At 38.8% G+C, this 15,649-nt stretch overlaps 2 protein-coding genes across 2 annotated transcripts; one reads left to right on the plus strand and one right to left on the minus strand.

Moving 5' to 3' along the window:
• Positions 1–597: 597 nt before the first annotated feature.
• On the plus strand, positions 598–4,085 carry LOC121653299 (cytochrome P450 2J2-like). The gene is made up of 9 exons (XM_042006674.1): positions 598–801; positions 1,108–1,273; positions 1,383–1,535; positions 1,621–1,781; positions 1,923–2,096; positions 2,189–2,330; positions 2,416–2,603; positions 3,191–3,332; positions 3,473–4,085. Exons 1-9 carry the CDS (start codon positions 610–612, stop codon positions 3,646–3,648), a joined length of 1,494 nt encoding a protein of 497 aa, XP_041862608.1. The 5' UTR covers positions 598–609; the 3' UTR covers positions 3,649–4,085.
• Positions 4,086–4,148: 63 nt separating this feature from the next.
• Positions 4,149–15,579, minus strand: hook1 (hook microtubule-tethering protein 1). Its single transcript, XM_042006663.1, has 22 exons — positions 15,427–15,579; positions 14,120–14,205; positions 13,295–13,367; positions 12,840–12,890; positions 11,973–12,105; positions 11,673–11,740; positions 11,365–11,427; positions 10,485–10,568; positions 9,075–9,238; positions 8,859–8,999; positions 7,951–8,152; positions 7,690–7,800; positions 7,511–7,598; positions 7,350–7,416; positions 7,127–7,267; positions 6,944–7,031; positions 6,694–6,725; positions 6,513–6,595; positions 6,317–6,417; positions 6,116–6,217; positions 5,947–6,015; positions 4,149–5,851 (listed from the first exon to the last, which is right to left on the minus strand). The coding sequence occupies exons 1-22, from the start codon at positions 15,469–15,471 to the stop codon at positions 5,693–5,695; spliced, it is 2,151 nt and encodes a 716-aa protein (XP_041862597.1). The 5' UTR covers positions 15,472–15,579; the 3' UTR covers positions 4,149–5,692.
• Between the last annotated feature and the right edge of the window lie 70 nt (positions 15,580–15,649).

Genomic DNA, 15,649 nt, shown 5'->3' on the forward strand with positions numbered 1-15,649 from the left:
TTTTTCCTTCTATGCATCTGCTCGAACGTTTTGCAAAAAGAAGTTGTATGCCATGTTGTTTGTACATAACTTTTGTTGAAAAAAACAAGAGCCATAGGTTAACGAGAATATTTAAATTTACTTTACTTTGCTGCCATCTAGTGGCAGTTTCTGCTATAAAAGAAAAGAGCTGCAGCATGTCTGGTTTTGAAGAATAAAAAAATATGCAGGCAAATTTACAATAATCTGTCATCAACTTTGTCAGCATTTGTGGTGAACATCTACATCTCTAAATTATCTCAGCAAGCGTTCATGTGATTTATTCACAAAAATATCACCAGTTTGGTTGTGAAAAGGAAGATGTCATTCCAGCTATTTATTTTTGACAAAGTTAAAAACTTTAAATAACACATGGCATTTCCTTGTGTGTAAAAGTCTGTTTTACTCAGCTTTCTTTAACCTTTTCAAAATTATCTATTCTTCATTTGGCTACAAGAGGCCTGACTCACTGTCACACACTTCATATCTACCTAAACTGTGAGTCAGCAGAGGACCAGCCCATCTCTAACTCATAATGAATGATGAAGAGAGAAGTTCTGGACAGTCCTTTGCGTCTTTCTCTCATTCACAATGTGGCTGTGCTTGTTGTGTCAGTGGTTTAATCTAAGGGGGATGCTGGTTTTTCTCTTTGCTGTTCTCCTCGTGGTGTTATTTCTTAACAAAAAGGACCCACCACACTTTCCTCCAGGACCACCAGCTCTCCCTATTTTGGGGAACATTTTCAGCATTGAGGCTAAACAGCCTCATATTTACCTCACTAAGGTAAGCTGGCAGCTTTAAGGCATTGCATTACTGTGTTAAACAGCATGTCAAACAGCAAAAGAAATCACTGATCAGCTCTAACTTCTTGCTTCAAATAATTTGAACGATGAAGAATTTTAAAAATGCCCACAATTTATTTATTTATTCATTTGTTTGTTTGTTTTTGTTCTATTAAACAGAGTTTAGCAGGGAAAAAAATGCTAAAATCCTGAAGAAGTTTGGTAACAGTGTAAACAACACACTACCTTCTTTACTGAATCACATGCTGAACAACAGGCCTTTTATTCTCTGTTGTTGTATCTTCAGCTTGCTGATGTTTACGGGAGCGTGTTCTGCATACGTCTGGGAAGACACAAAACAGTGTTTGTGTCCGGGTGGAAGATGGTGAAGGAGGCTTTAGTGACACAGGCCGACAACTTTGTGGACCGCCCTTACAGCCCGATGGTGACAAGAATTTACTCAGGAAATTTAGGTGAATCATACAAATATATAATTGAGACAAGTCATCATGACTGAGTAAGTCAACTTTCCAACAGTAACTGTGCAATGTTTACCTTTTTTTTTTTTTTTTTCTGTGGCAGCCGGTCTTTTTTTCAGTAACGGCAAGGTGTGGAGGAGACAGCGGCGATTTGCAATGGCCACATTACGCTCTTTTGGTCTGGCAAATAACTCCATGGAGCAGAAAGTCTGTGAAGAGACTCAGTGTCTACAGGAAGCAGTAGAGAAAAAGAAAGGTAAGTAACAAAAAAGAGGCTAAACTTAAATAAAAATAAATAAATAAAATAGTGTATGGTGGCTAAAGACATCCCCTCTGTTTAGGTGAGCCCTTTGACCCTGTGCCACTCTTAAACAACGCTGTGTCCAACATCATCTGCCAGATTGTCTTCGGGAGACGGTTTGACTACAGTGATCGCGACTTCCAAAGCATGTTGAAGAATCTGACTGACATGGCCTATCTGGAAGGCTCCGTATGGGCTTTAGTAAGACATAAAATCAAACTCAGGCACATCTGCTTTGCATAAAAACTTAAAAACACAAAAACAGGATCCCAGAAATAATTTCCTGAGACAGTTGTTGACAGAAACTTACTGCATTATTTTTTTTATTTGCTCTCCTAACAGTTATATGATGCATTCCCAGTACTGATGAAAATCCTCCCAGGGCCTCACAATGGTATCTTCACCAGCTCCAAATCCTTAGAGGCATCTATCAAGAGAGAGATAGATAGACACAAGTTGGATCTGGACCCCAGCAACCCTCGAGATTACATAGACAAGTTTCTACTAGAGGAGAGAGTATGGTGTTGACATTTGGGTTAACAGAGCAGTAAACATGAGGAGAAAAAATGTAAGTACTGACTTTTTTCTCCCCTCAATCTGCTTAACAGCACAACAGAAACACTGGTATGGGATTTGAGGAAGAAAACCTGGTTCTATGCTGTCTGGATCTATTCTTGGCTGGCAGTGAAACAACCTCAAAGACTTTGCAATGGGGACTCATTTACCTCATCAAGGATCCTCACATCCAAGGTAGATTCAGATAAAACACATTTTAGTAAGGTTAGGAGAGTCAAACATGTTAAAGATCAATAACTAAACTGGATTTGCCTTTTAGACAAAGTCCAAGCAGAGATAGACAGAGTGATCGGACGGAGCCGCCAGCCCTCGATGGGAGACAGACCAAACATGCCTTACACCGACGCCGTCATCCACGAGATCCAGAGGATGGGAAACATTGTTCCGCTCAATGGGCTCAGGAAGGCGGCCAGGGACACAACGCTGGGGGGTTACGTCATACCAAAGGTGCATCTATTACTGTACATAGTAGCCATAGCTGCTACATGAAATTAGAAAATTAGCCAAGGGTGTTTGAAATAGCTACAGAAGGATATTTATATACCATGAAAACGAAATAGAAAAATTCTGAGAATTTAGACTATGAGGATTTATACTGTAGGTTTAACTCCTCAAAGCAGACTTGTCCTTCAGCAAATTCATTCTCTGATTTGTGCTGCTTTATAGTTATTTTGGTTGCAAGGCATCAAACATACTTATTGTTTGAAGTGGTCTATGTTTTGTTTAATGTCAACTCTCAGTACAAGTTTTGACAAAACATGAGAAAACATCCACAAAGTTCATGTGACCTTGCAAAACCACTGATCTTTTCTTTTAATTATTAGTTTGTCCCTCTATGAAAACCCTTCCTGGATAGGGTTCAAATTTGTATTGAATACGCACCGAGCCACAATAATCATTTCCAACTTAGTTACTATTGCTGATGTAAAAGTTAGTTGTCAGTATAAAGTGAAAGATGTCAAGACCTGGCTGTATTACAGTTTTATTCTTTTACTAATACATGTTCTTTTGATTGTTGTCTTGTGTGTGTGTAGGGGACTGCTGTGATGCCTAACCTGACCTCTGTGCTGTTTGACAAGAATGAATGGGAGACTCCAGACACCTTCAACCCTGGACACTTCCTGGATGCTGAGGGAAAGTTCTTCAGGAGAGAAGCATTCCTGCCCTTCTCTGCAGGTAACTTCACATTGAAGTGATAACTGCACCTCTGATCATTTTTTTTTATCAGAGGCTGAAAAGAACCTATTTAAGAAAATGAAATGAGGGTTTAGAAGCAGTGTACTTTGTGTGATAATAATGAATGCTGTTTTTCCCAGGAAAACGTGCCTGCCTCGGCGAGGCGTTGGCAAGGATGGAACTCTTCTTGTTTTTTGTGAGTTTATGTCAGAAGTTTAAATTTTCCACTCTGGAGGGAGTTGAGCTGAGCATAGAGGGAATAACTGGAGCCACACGCACTCCGTATCCTTTTAAGATCTTTGCAAAGTCTCGCTGAGCCTTGCAGACTATTTGCTACTAACAAAATGCTGCAGAAAAGATGAAAGACACTTGTGTACATACTATCTTATTGGAGTTTTGTGGCAAATTCTACTACACTACTACTACAATGCATGGTTCTATTTAATGATAGGGGATCGTGGCATGCTCCTTGTTTAGTCACAATGTGAAATGAGTCATTCTTTTTCCAAAGCTTGAAACTAGCAGACAAAAAATCTGAAGTTGACCAGATCTCACACTCATTTATAATTGGACTATTGTCTACTAGAGAAATAAATGTCACAACAAACCCCAGATTTCTTTTTGACTTTTGTAGCTTTAATACACTATGTATGGTTGGATCTACCCCACTGTGACTGATTTGTAAATTACTCCTTTATTGTTGCATGAAGTTGGTAATGATGTGCTTTAAATAAACATTATTTTGCCAACATTATACTTATGTTTCTTCATTTTTGGAACTAAGCTGTGACTGATGCAACTAAATAAAACATGCAGTTTTAGAAAAACAGTATTTATTCACAAAAACAGGTGAAATCTTTAAAACATCAACCTCTTGGAATTCCTGAAAAGTCACAATGCCTTTCTTTTATAATTTAACACAAAAACCTATCACCCCACTGATGTGGTTACTGTGCTGTGCTACGTTTGATCGTACTTCCTTTCAAATGAATGACACTCCTTTTAAAACCAGCAATCTACAAGAATTATTAACTGTAAAGGAAAAATTAAAAGACCTATTTATCAAATGTGTCAAAGCCATAACAGGACGCTTCTTGAGTCTTGCCACAAAGTGAGAAGTTCAATCAGAAGCTTCTTTATGTAGTGAAATGGTTCAACTTACACCAAGTAGCATCAGACAGCCAATAACCAACCATGAGAAAGAAGATATCTGCTTCTCTACAGCGCGTTTTACTCTGAACTGGCACTTAAACTCCCAAAAACATGATTAACTACATTAATTAAAAACTCTTCAAGTTACAATTTGCAGACATGAGTGCTTAACCTGGGTCTCACATTTTGATCCAAAGCTGGTGTTAAATCGTGTTTTGATTAAAACTGGACAATTTATGTATATAGTTAATGATTATTTACTACTAAATAAGATCAAGCTATTATTGTCGTAAGTGCATGCTGCCAGTACACCACTCTGTGGAGATATAGAAAAGAATAATACACTTTTCCTGGATTCCCTCTCTAAGATTTGTGAAAAAGATTTTTCTGGTTGCAGCACCTTAAATCTTGATTATCATTATTGTGATTAACAGGATTTTCACAGCCTGTGAAATAATGTTCTTTCTCCATTTTAAGAAAAAAAACTAACAAAAAAAAAGAGAACAATCAAGAAAAACCTTGTAAGTGCCTGATGTTTGATGCTTAAAAGTTGTTGGTGGCCAGCACCAAATCTAGAAAGTGATTCCTTAAAGCAGAAATAAAAAGAAAAAAAGTTTTCATTGCTCTGCAGGATGACTACACAAACACACACTTCACTGCATAGCATGATAATACACTTCATATATGCTTCTACAATCAGCTCAAGTTACATTTAGGTGGCTTCAGCATTCAAGTCACGCCTTTTAAAATTCCATTTATTAATATAACAGGCTCTAATTCTGAATAAAAATATTAAGAAGACATATTTCTCTGATTCCTGACTAAATTTAAGGATATACCAAGAGCCAAGGCTAAACTAATTATAGAAAGTATTAATATGAGGTTGCAGAAACCCCAAGGTTGAATAAGTGAGGGTCAGAGAGCGCTGAGGTGAACTGAGGGGATAGTGTGGTTAGAAAGGTCATCTTTCAGGCTAATGTACGGCGGGACAGTATGCTGTAACTTCAGGTGTAACCTCGGGTGGGTGACCTGTTGTGTTGCTTGATAAGTGGGTGCTCACTGATTCCAATCAGCTTATCCATGACCTCCTACCAAAAGGCTAAGGGCAGATGTGTTTAAGGTCACTTGAGTGCTCGCTTGTTAGAGGGACTGATGGCTGTGTATTTTTGCCTTGCTTTGAATAAGGTGAGACATGTTTCCATGACAGTCTACTGGGAGGTAGTGGCAGGCACGCTGATAGAAGGTGGCCGGCGTGGGGCGTTTGAGACTTGGCGCTGCTGCGTCAAAAAGGACTGTCCGGGGGACAGCATGGAAGGAGTGCGGCCCCCAAGACGAGATTCAATAGCCAGCTTCTGAAAGTTCAAACTCTGAAGACAGAAATAGGAACATTTTCAGAATCAGCTGTGAGTCTTTACAGCCGAGGTAAATTTACCAAAGAAATCTTGAGGTGGATTTACGTCACCTTGTTATACCAGGCTGTGACTATCAGCTTCTCCTCATATTCTCTCAGTCTAGCCTGCTCACACTGACGCTAGAAGGAAAAAGAAAACAGCCAAACATTAGTAACATTCAATCCCTTAAAGCCATCCTGTAAATTGAAATTACAAGCTTTAGTTGAAATGTGAATTTACTTCAAGGGTGAGAATCTGTTTGTCCCGGTCTGCCAGCTGGCTCCTTAAGGCCTGGATCTCAGCAGTGGCAGGATTCAGCTTCGGGTCCAGTGCTCGTATTACCTTCATGCAAAGAAGACAGAACAACAGTAAAACATTGACACTGTACAATATTTAACCTCAAATTTTAGGGATCAACAAAACAATATTAAAATGACTCACATTGCGGGCTTTCTCCAGGTACATCTTGTACCTCTCCTCCATGGCCCGCATGTCATCATCCTTCTTCTTCAGAGCAGCCATCAGCTCATCCAGCTTCAATGCTTTAAAACAAGAGAACATTATTGTTATTACTGATGCTAAATCTAGATTTACAACCATGTTTTCGAAGCAGTATGATGTAAAACTTGGGACTTACAGGTCTGAGTGTTGTCAGGCTGAAGGTCTTCGAGGAGCTCTTTCTTCTTCATGATTTCATCCTGAGCTTCATTCAGCTGGACCCTGAGAAATAAGCGTTTTATTAACCTCAGTTCAGAAACACTAAACACTAAATTTATATTCCTGCACTGTTAAAGTAAAAACCCAAGTCACACACTCACATGTGAGCATCCAGTTTTCGCTTCAGGTTTGACTGACCGAAAGAAAAAAAAGACAATTTAAACAGGGTCAGAGCAATTCATTGTGAACAGCAAAAATAATGAAATGAACTAGTTCTGTTGTAAAATAATAACCTCCTAATGAAGTTTAAGGCTCACAGAAATAAGAGTAATGCATTTTTTTTTCTTTACACCATGACAAAGTCTAATAGCTTAAGATTAACTCTGTGGGGGACGCTCTCTGGGCACTTACATCATCAGGTTTGGCCGCCTGACTCTGCAGAGCCTTCTGAAGGTCCTCAACCTGCTGCTGCAGCTCACTGATCCTTTCTCGGCTCAGTCTGAAGATTAACCAACATGCAGAAGAGGATTGGCATGCAAGGTGACTTTGCTTGAAAAGGAAGTTAGCAAAAACAAACAGACATTAACATTTAACCTGTTTTCAGTGTCCAGTTCGCTGCGTGTTTTATCAGCTTCCTCCAGCTGAGCCTGCAGAGCAGCGATCTTCTCTCGCTCATATTCCTCCTGCTGCAGCCTCAGCATCTTATTCTCATGCTGCAGTCGGATGAATTTCTCTCTATACAGTCACAGAAAGTCAGAGCTCATAGACCGTAATGGAACCAGAAGAATTTGTGGTAGATGATGTTAAATGATCTTACTTGTATTCAACAGGCATTAATTCAGCTGCCAGGTTATCATGGCTTGGGCTCCCAGAGGGAACCATCCCTGTGTGAGGAAACAGCAAGTGTGTTTAATAATAAACTAGAAGGGCAACTGTAAGCAGCAACCACACGGCTAGGGATAATATGCAGTGAGGTACCTGACTGAGAGAGCTGGTGCTGTTGAGCCTGAGTGCATCGCAGCTCCTCGTTGATTTCTTTGAGAGAATCTCTCTCTATGATGATCCTCTAGAGCAGGAGAGAGTTCATTGTTAGTTGGTTTTACCTCAGCAAAAAATGAATTTATTTTATTCCTGAGACATTTCGAAAGTTACTATACCTCTTTCTCCTTCATAACAGTTTCATATTTCTCCTCCAACTTTTTTGTGTCAAAAGCTAGATTGTCTGCTCGCCTCGTCTCCTCGGTCAACTTCTTGTGTAGCTCCTGGACCTAAAAAAAAACCCACAAACATAAAACATCACATGGCACCAAATATATTCTCCCAGGCAAGTGCCAACATCCAGAAACACCCAAAGTTTACTAAACTAAACAAAAATACATGGACTGTCTCTTTAACTATGTTCTCAGTTCATCACATACCTGTCTCTTATATGATTCAAGCTGCGCACGTGCAGCATTAGCCTTGCGCAGCTCTTCCTCCAGGCTGACAGTATTCTGCATGTAAGTCATGTTATTCTCTTCCAACAGCTTCATTTGCCTCTTCAGATCACCAAGATTCTCCAGCTTACGCTTGTAAGTATCCACTGAGGCCTCCAGCATCACCACTCGATCTGAACAGTTCCTGCAGGATGCGTTTTAGGGAAAATGCAAACATACATGAAGCAGAACCTAAACAGAGATTTGGGAATAATGTGTGGTACACATATTACTTAATGTGAACATTGTGTGTGTTTAATATACAGAATAAGGGGAACATACTCCAAAGCAAAGTATGTAAGTGCTAAACTTGCCTAATGTTTAATTCTGTCAGACAAAAAAAAAAAAATAGATCTGTATTTATGATTGGTATATCACACAGCATTAACTTCAGAAATTAGCTTTTTCTAGTTTTAAGCTAAAATTACCCATACAACAAATGAAGATTTATTTTGTTCTTAAACATTTATCGTACCCTTATTTGGATTTTATTTCACTTTACATGAATCAGTAACTTGGCTACCAATAATGTTTTTCTGTCTTAGGTTTAGCACAAAGTTAGCCCTCATCCCAAAGTAGGAAAAACACCACAAGCTTATTTCAGTGATCAGTTTCACTTAGACAGTTACAAGGGGAACTAATCAGAGAAACCATAATCTGGCGTTTCCTCCCAAACTTACGAGACCCAGCTATATGCAAGTTTCCCTTTAAATCACAAATGACTTGCCACCTTCTTATCAAACATCCTTGAGCATATTTTTTTTTTCTTTTTATCCTTTATGCTTTATTGTTACGCTCTGTGTTGAAAGGACCAACCAACCTTCAGCAGCACACCAACCACACACACAAACCTCAGGACATCCAGTTCATCTTTGAGAGCCCGTGACTCCTCTGCCAGGCTGGTGAGTTCATCGTTGCGGTGTTGAAGTTCAATCAGCTGCTTCTCCAACTCCTCACAGTGGATCCGGTAGTCATCCTTGGCAGCCTCCAGCCTGGAAGACAAACATGAGCATATGAGCAGTGTGCAATGAGATAGATGAGGTCCAGTTAAGATTAATTTGGCAAACCTGAAGTTTTCCTCCTGCAGTGCCTCAAGTTGCTGCTGTAGCTGACTGTGTTTTCTCCCTGAGGGTGTGCTTGGGTCATCAAATGTATCCAGCTGATTGGCTCGGTCTGTTAGGACATCATTCTCAGCCAATAAACTGTTCCGTTCCTCTTGGAGAACAGCCACCTGACCACGAAAAATGAGTTGTCAGAGCCATTCATCTGAGGCATATGAGGTTGGAGTTTAGGTGAGGGGGGATTAGGGGGACAAAAAAAATATCTTTAAATCTCCTCTCCCTCAATGGTTGCATGCAAGGCGGAAAAGTCATATCTGAGCATCTGATGACACACCCCTTCTACAGCAAATAACTCTTTCTGCCCCAGCTGTTAAAACAAACAGTGCAGTTAATCCATGCTGGAAGCAGAGCACAGACAAAGTACACTTTAAGCAAACATGTTAATGTACAGTTGGTTAGTTTTCCTTCTTATCAAACATATTCAAGCCTTTTTCACTGGCTTAACAAGCAACAAAATGCTGAACTATTAATCTGATGCCAAGGTAATCATTTAAAATCCTGCTTACAACAATAAAAATATCTAGGGCAAAATTTTTTTACTTATATATATGGACATGTTTTGCCTAATAAATTCTACTAACACAAGTGACTTTCTTTTCAGATCTATAATTAAACACTTAACAACTCCATCTTTTGCCATTAAATTTCGGTTTGTTTCACGTCACCATAACAACATGTGAAACTGTTTTTTCACCATGTGAACAAACCAAACCCAAGAAGCATCTCTAGATATTCTAAATGCTGGCTCTTTCTAAAGAAGAGGACAAAGTCTAAATCACATCAGACAGATACTGACAGGTAAATGTCTGCGATAATATAAAAATTATCAAGCATTGCCTGGCTTGTCTTGAACAAAACCCTGATCCAACCATCTGTCATCTGTTAGCTGGGTTAGAGAGCACATTTCAGCAGCTGGTTTAGATGTGTTTAGTTTTCCCCGACGATCAGCCGTGTTGGACTTACCTTGCTGCAGCGAGACGAACAAGACGGGGTACAGATCTATCAATCTGTCGAGAGTCCAGTTGAACAGTTGATCAGCATCTATGCTAAATTCAGTCTGCCTGCACAGTGCTTAGAGAGACCTAACAGTGGTAGAGTATGGATTGGATGCCACAGTGGGACCAGCGGAGCCCAGACTGTAAGCCCACAGTCATTCTGCCACAGCAGCTCCAGACAATGGATCCAAGCATTACAGCAAATAACAACTCCTGTTCGGACTGTACCAAAGGCCTGCATGGTTGTGTAGACCCAGAGAGCTGAATATCTACAAGGTGTTACTGACATTGTTCTGGATAAAAAGTCAATTAACATGTACTTTCTTGTCAAATTTATCGTCTGAATAAGCTCTGAATTCACCTGTATGTCCAGTTCTTGACAGCGTTGTGCTAGTGATTCCTTTTCTGACAGAAGTGTTGCAAGTTCCTCCAGAGCTTTTTTTAGCTGGACACATGAAAAAGAATCTGGATTAGCAAAACACGGGTAGCTTCAGCTGTAACTAAAAATTACGCATGTTACAGATGACTGATTCCTCGGTTCATTTTCCAATCTGAAGCCCAGAGGCTCCACTGGGGAGTGAGCTCTGATATTTGAGCTCTGGGAGTCTCTGAACTGTTGTAATGATCTTCCTCAAACTGATAAAAAGAAAAAATACCCCAGGAAGAACTTAAATAGGGAGGTGGAGTTGACTCCTCTGAGATGGCAATATCAGGTTTAGTAGTGACATCAGCTCTATGTCAATAATGAACAACTGGCTTCTGCAGTTTTCACAACTCTATAAACTGATTTAATTAAATGTCATATGCCACAAATACAAAACCTGAAGATAAATTACTGTAATGTGAAATAATTTCAGGCTTTCTCTTACTGTTTTTCAGTATTTATACCTTAAGAACAAAATAAAATACCCTGCATATTAGGTGCTAATTGAGAAATTATGAACTTTTTAATACACTTGTAGGAATTTTGTCATAAAGTTTATTTTGGAAGGGTGACATTTAAAACTAACAGAAGAAATATATTTTGTTTTATAGATACAGCAAACGTATGTTGCTGTATGTAAAGCAGCCTTATGGTTAATTCTGGTATATTTATATTGATATATGTATGTTCATCAATATACAATTTCCCTTTTAAAGTATTTAAATTACGTGATATTTCTAATTTTTTTTAACTAAATTTCACAGCAGTGAGTACTAACATTACAGAATCCCATTCAGAAGGATTTAGTAACACTGACCTGCTGTTCCAAGTCCCCTGACAGCTCCGCTCCAAACGGGGCCATGGTCTCCTTACTCAAGAGCTGAGGGGGGGAAAAATGTCACTGGGTTTATTGAATACACCCATTAAAAAAAAGCTGCAAAGCTTCAGCCTAATTTCACCATATACAAGCGTGTATCCTGCCCTCCTTCAACAAGCACTGCTGAAGAAATCCTTCTAAGAGTCTCTGAGAAAAATTACTCAAAAAGGCACAACTGCTCAGCAAAGCCTTTCTGAACAAGTTTAACACGTCTAATCTGGGAGAGGGAGAAAACTGAATGAACTGACCTCTTGAATGGCTGTCATGACAACATGCTGCACAGACTCCTCCAAGGTCATGATGATCTGAATGTATTCTGCCAAAAATGAGAGAAAGTCATCACACACAGACACAGATTTACTTTTTATAATGTGTGTCCTCTGTTCACGCTAGTTTTCCAGTTGTGGCTTGGCAGGGCACCAACTAATCTCTGTTTGGCTGACAGGATTTTGCAAATTGATGTATACAGTTGATAGCTCTGTATATGCATCCTGATTAGGCCTCATTTGTGTATGGAATTTAAATGAAACTTTCAAGCAGTGGCATACCTTGTTTGTGCTCACATCTGACAGCACAGCCCAGTACGAGTTGCAGCAGCCTTCCCAGTTGCACAGGGTCTGCATGCTCAGCCACCAGGGATAGATCAGGCAAAGGAAAGCCTGAGATTTCCTGGGCCAACACCTGACATTATGCAAAAAGAAACACTGATCTAAGTGAGGCTTGATGAGTAAAACACACCCTAAATATTGATGAATGAATTGAACTGCAAAAGGTGTGTGGTATTTCATTGTGAAGATTTCTATGCTGCTTGCTGAAATAGGACTTCGCTTTACGTGAGCAGTGTAACACCACAGCTCCCCAAAGATGCAAATAAACACAAAGAGTGTCATTTGCATGTAAAATACGTTTGTACCAACCATCTCAGAACTAGAGATGTCATGATTACTTAACTTTACAATTAATCGTGGTATTAAATGCTATGATTAATCAATCGTAAAGATCCCTAAGGTAGAGAAGAAATGTTTAAAACCATTTTTATAACGTGGTTTACAGAAAGAAGCCTCCCACGTGCAGTTAGAGGACGTGTATCCTTCTCCATTTGAGAGAAATCCAGAGGTAATTGGATTTATTTATTCTTTCCACAGGAAAGGAGATTTAGCTAGAATAAGACTTCTTGGTTACTTTACTTTGTTGTTTAACAAATGAGTTATTTTTAGATTAAAACTAATAGACAAGGAGACAAGGAGAAGGAGTGTTCAGGTGATTTTACACATTATAGTGCTGGGAAATTGATTTAAGCATAATAATCGTAATAATGGTAAAATCGTGACTATTTCTTAAACAACAATTGTACTAAGAAAATCTGTAATCCTGACATCCCTACTCAGGACTGTGCAAAAAACTGGAGGACATACCTCATTATAATAATCAACCACCATCTGAAGGATCTTCTTCAGATTGTTCATCTGAGGAGAGAAATTAAAAATGTATTGCTTTATTAAAAATACAAATATAGATGATAAAAACCCAAATAACCACAGCAACATATCCCTTCCAACACACTTATGTTCATGCAATGACAAGAGCTGAGACTTTTTAATAAACATGTGGAGATCTTGAGTTTTGAAATTTCATATCAAAACAATGGAAAACTTTAAACAAAGAAGTTAATGAAATTGTGTGTGTGTGTAATATTATTAATGAAACTAGATATATAAAATTCTCTTGCTGTCCATCTCTAAGAAAGGCCTTGTGGGGAGAAAAAAAAGGCAGCAACAGCAAAACACTAACTGAACCAAAAACGAGGGAGTTTAGTAAAAATAAGTCAAAGAAGTTAGATGGTGGGCAGGGGACATGGCTGTGCTTGTACCTTCAGTCTCCAGTTATCCTCAACGTCAGTTTTGATTCGACTCAGCCATCCATCGGTGAACCATGCAGGGTCTCTGCAGCACACAGCAGGTAATTACATGAAATACTCATGGCATCTCCTTAAAAAGTTGTCCCAATTACATCGTTATAAATCATAAATCCGTCATAAGGAATTGATCCTACAGTAATTTTTTAAATCAAATGCTGTAATTAGTTTTCTCACTGTTCCCTTCTTTTTTTTTTTTTGGTAACGAAAGCTATTAAAATTTTTCTATTCTTATATTTTTTTAATATTTTGGCAAAAACAGGAATGTACCCTCATTAGCTTTATATATCCAAGTGGAAAGATTTACTTGAAACATAACATGCCTTTCTTCTTTGTTCATTTTAGACCTCAAAACTGCTGTATAAGTTGAAAGAGGAAGTAAATATGGCATAAATAAAAATGACAGAAAACGAATGAATCCAAAACAAAATCACTATCCTATGTGTACTACTTAGGACTGAAATAGATGGAAAGCAGTTTAGTAAAACAAAAGATGCTCCCAGAAAAGTAAGAACATGGTCGACAGCTTTCTAAATGTGTTTCAAAGTAGAGTAAGAAATCTTGTATAGCATATTATAGAGAGTAATTGGAATTATTTGGGACTGAGTGCTCTTTTTTCAGCCGTAGGTCACCTGTATAAATATTTGGGTAAGTTACAAATACATTATACCAGGTATTTCCCTTTGCTTACTGGACACAATCAGGCATCATTGTGCGAAGTGAATTACTCAAGCCGAACAAAACTGCTTGTAAATAAATAATGCACATCTGCTCGCTTACATTTGATGGAGTGCCTGTGACATTGCTGCTCCAGTAGTGAGCTCCTCTGCTGTTCTGCAGGGTGCAGGAGTGTTGAAGGTCTGCAGCTGAGAAGCAGAAAAACATGTTATCATCATTACTGTGTAATTATAACAAAACCTCTACAGAGTAAAAGGAAGCTGAAATTTCAGCTGATAAATGGATAAAGAGGTAAAGGTAAAAATGATCTGCATGTGGCAATGACAAAGATTTCCAACCTAAGACAAGAGGTAAATTATTCAAACAGAGGCTAGGGTGCAGGTTGAGCTGTCCTGCTCTATGATTCTCTTCTTCAAACAATAACTGTGCGAGAGTGTGCCTACACACCCCGCAGTTTACAGGAATAACCAGATCTATCAAAAGGTTTCCAATTTTAGATTCAGCAGTTTCTGCTACTACTTTAAAAACAGTTGCATGATCATTGATGCTTGATGGTGCTGAATGAATGAATGAATGAATGAATGAATGAATGAATGAATGAATGAATGAGCTGTTCAGTTGTTTCATAGTTTTACTCGAAAGAGAATTTTTATTTCCTAAGCTCACAGATTCTTTGGCATAAAATACTAGTGGCAAATTTATATGTGCATAACATTATTTTAAAAGTAACAAAACAAAAAGTGAAAAATAAATTATATCCAACAATGCTAGAGAAAACAGTTCACACGTGACAACAACCAACAGAAAACGTTGTATTGTTGCGTTTGTTTTCTTCTTGTTTTGCACCTCAGATCTACAGACATCAGCAGTATATTTAAGGAACGTGAAACAAGATTTAGTGCAATAAATATATTTATGTGTATTCTCTATACGTACATCTGCTACCAGGCTACCAGTGAAAGTGGGAACTGCTGTTAGCAACATTTAATAAGTTACATAACGTTAAAAACAAAAATAAATTTTCAAAGAGAAACACTCCCCATATATCTCTTTGTTAATTGGATTATCTGAATAAGTCAAGCCACAGCCAGTCAAATTGATGGATATTTTCGTTTTTTCATCTGAGCAAATGCTGGACGCTAACTTCACGATAGTGTGCAGGCTGGAGGTACGACCGTTTCTGTTGCTCACCTAGCAACACCTAGTACCAGTAGTGCTACAGAAACCGTAGCTATCCTTCCAAACAGCACTTAAATAGGCCCACACTGACAGCTTACCCTGCCTCATTCCCTATTATTTTCCATGAGCTGATGGAAGGTGTTTTCGCGAAAACCCCATTGGCTAAAAGCAGGTAAGTTAAATAGCTCCCATGGCACCGACGACACATTCACTTGACCAAATCAACTCACCCATATTATAAGGCTGTCGACTAGCGCCGTTTTGCTGTCCTCCATTTGTCCCCTTTTTGGTTAAAAGCTCAAATATTCTACTCCACCTGTCAACAAACCTCTTCCGTTCTGTTCCTCTGCATTTGACCTCACCTGCTGCCAAAGGTACATTATTACGCGACGCACGTAGTTTGAGGACAAACGTTGACCGTTTCGCTATAAAAATAACGTAAAATTTACGTGA

This window comes from Melanotaenia boesemani, chromosome 14 (genome assembly GCF_017639745.1).
Source record: "Melanotaenia boesemani isolate fMelBoe1 chromosome 14, fMelBoe1.pri, whole genome shotgun sequence".
Taxonomy (NCBI): domain Eukaryota; kingdom Metazoa; phylum Chordata; class Actinopteri; order Atheriniformes; family Melanotaeniidae; genus Melanotaenia; species Melanotaenia boesemani.

Coding starts and splice junctions, on each gene's coding strand:
- LOC121653299 (XM_042006674.1), top strand. CDS start 610: ATGTGGCTGTGCTTGTTGTGTCAGTGGTTTAATCTAAGGGGGATGCTG. Junction 1,536..1,620: donor AGCAGTAGAGAAAAAGAAAG/GTAAGTAACAAA, acceptor CCCTCTGTTTAG/GTGAGCCCTTTGACCCTGTG. Junction 3,333..3,472: donor ATTCCTGCCCTTCTCTGCAG/GTAACTTCACAT, acceptor TGTTTTTCCCAG/GAAAACGTGCCTGCCTCGGC.
- hook1 (XM_042006663.1), bottom strand. CDS start 15,471: ATGGAGGACAGCAAAACGGCGCTAGTCGACAGCCTTATAATATGG. Junction 14,206..15,426: donor TCGACAGCCTTATAATATGG/GTGAGTTGATTT, acceptor TCTGCTTCTCAG/CTGCAGACCTTCAACACTCC. Junction 12,106..12,839: donor TGGTTGATTATTATAATGAG/GTATGTCCTCCA, acceptor GCATAATGTCAG/GTGTTGGCCCAGGAAATCTC.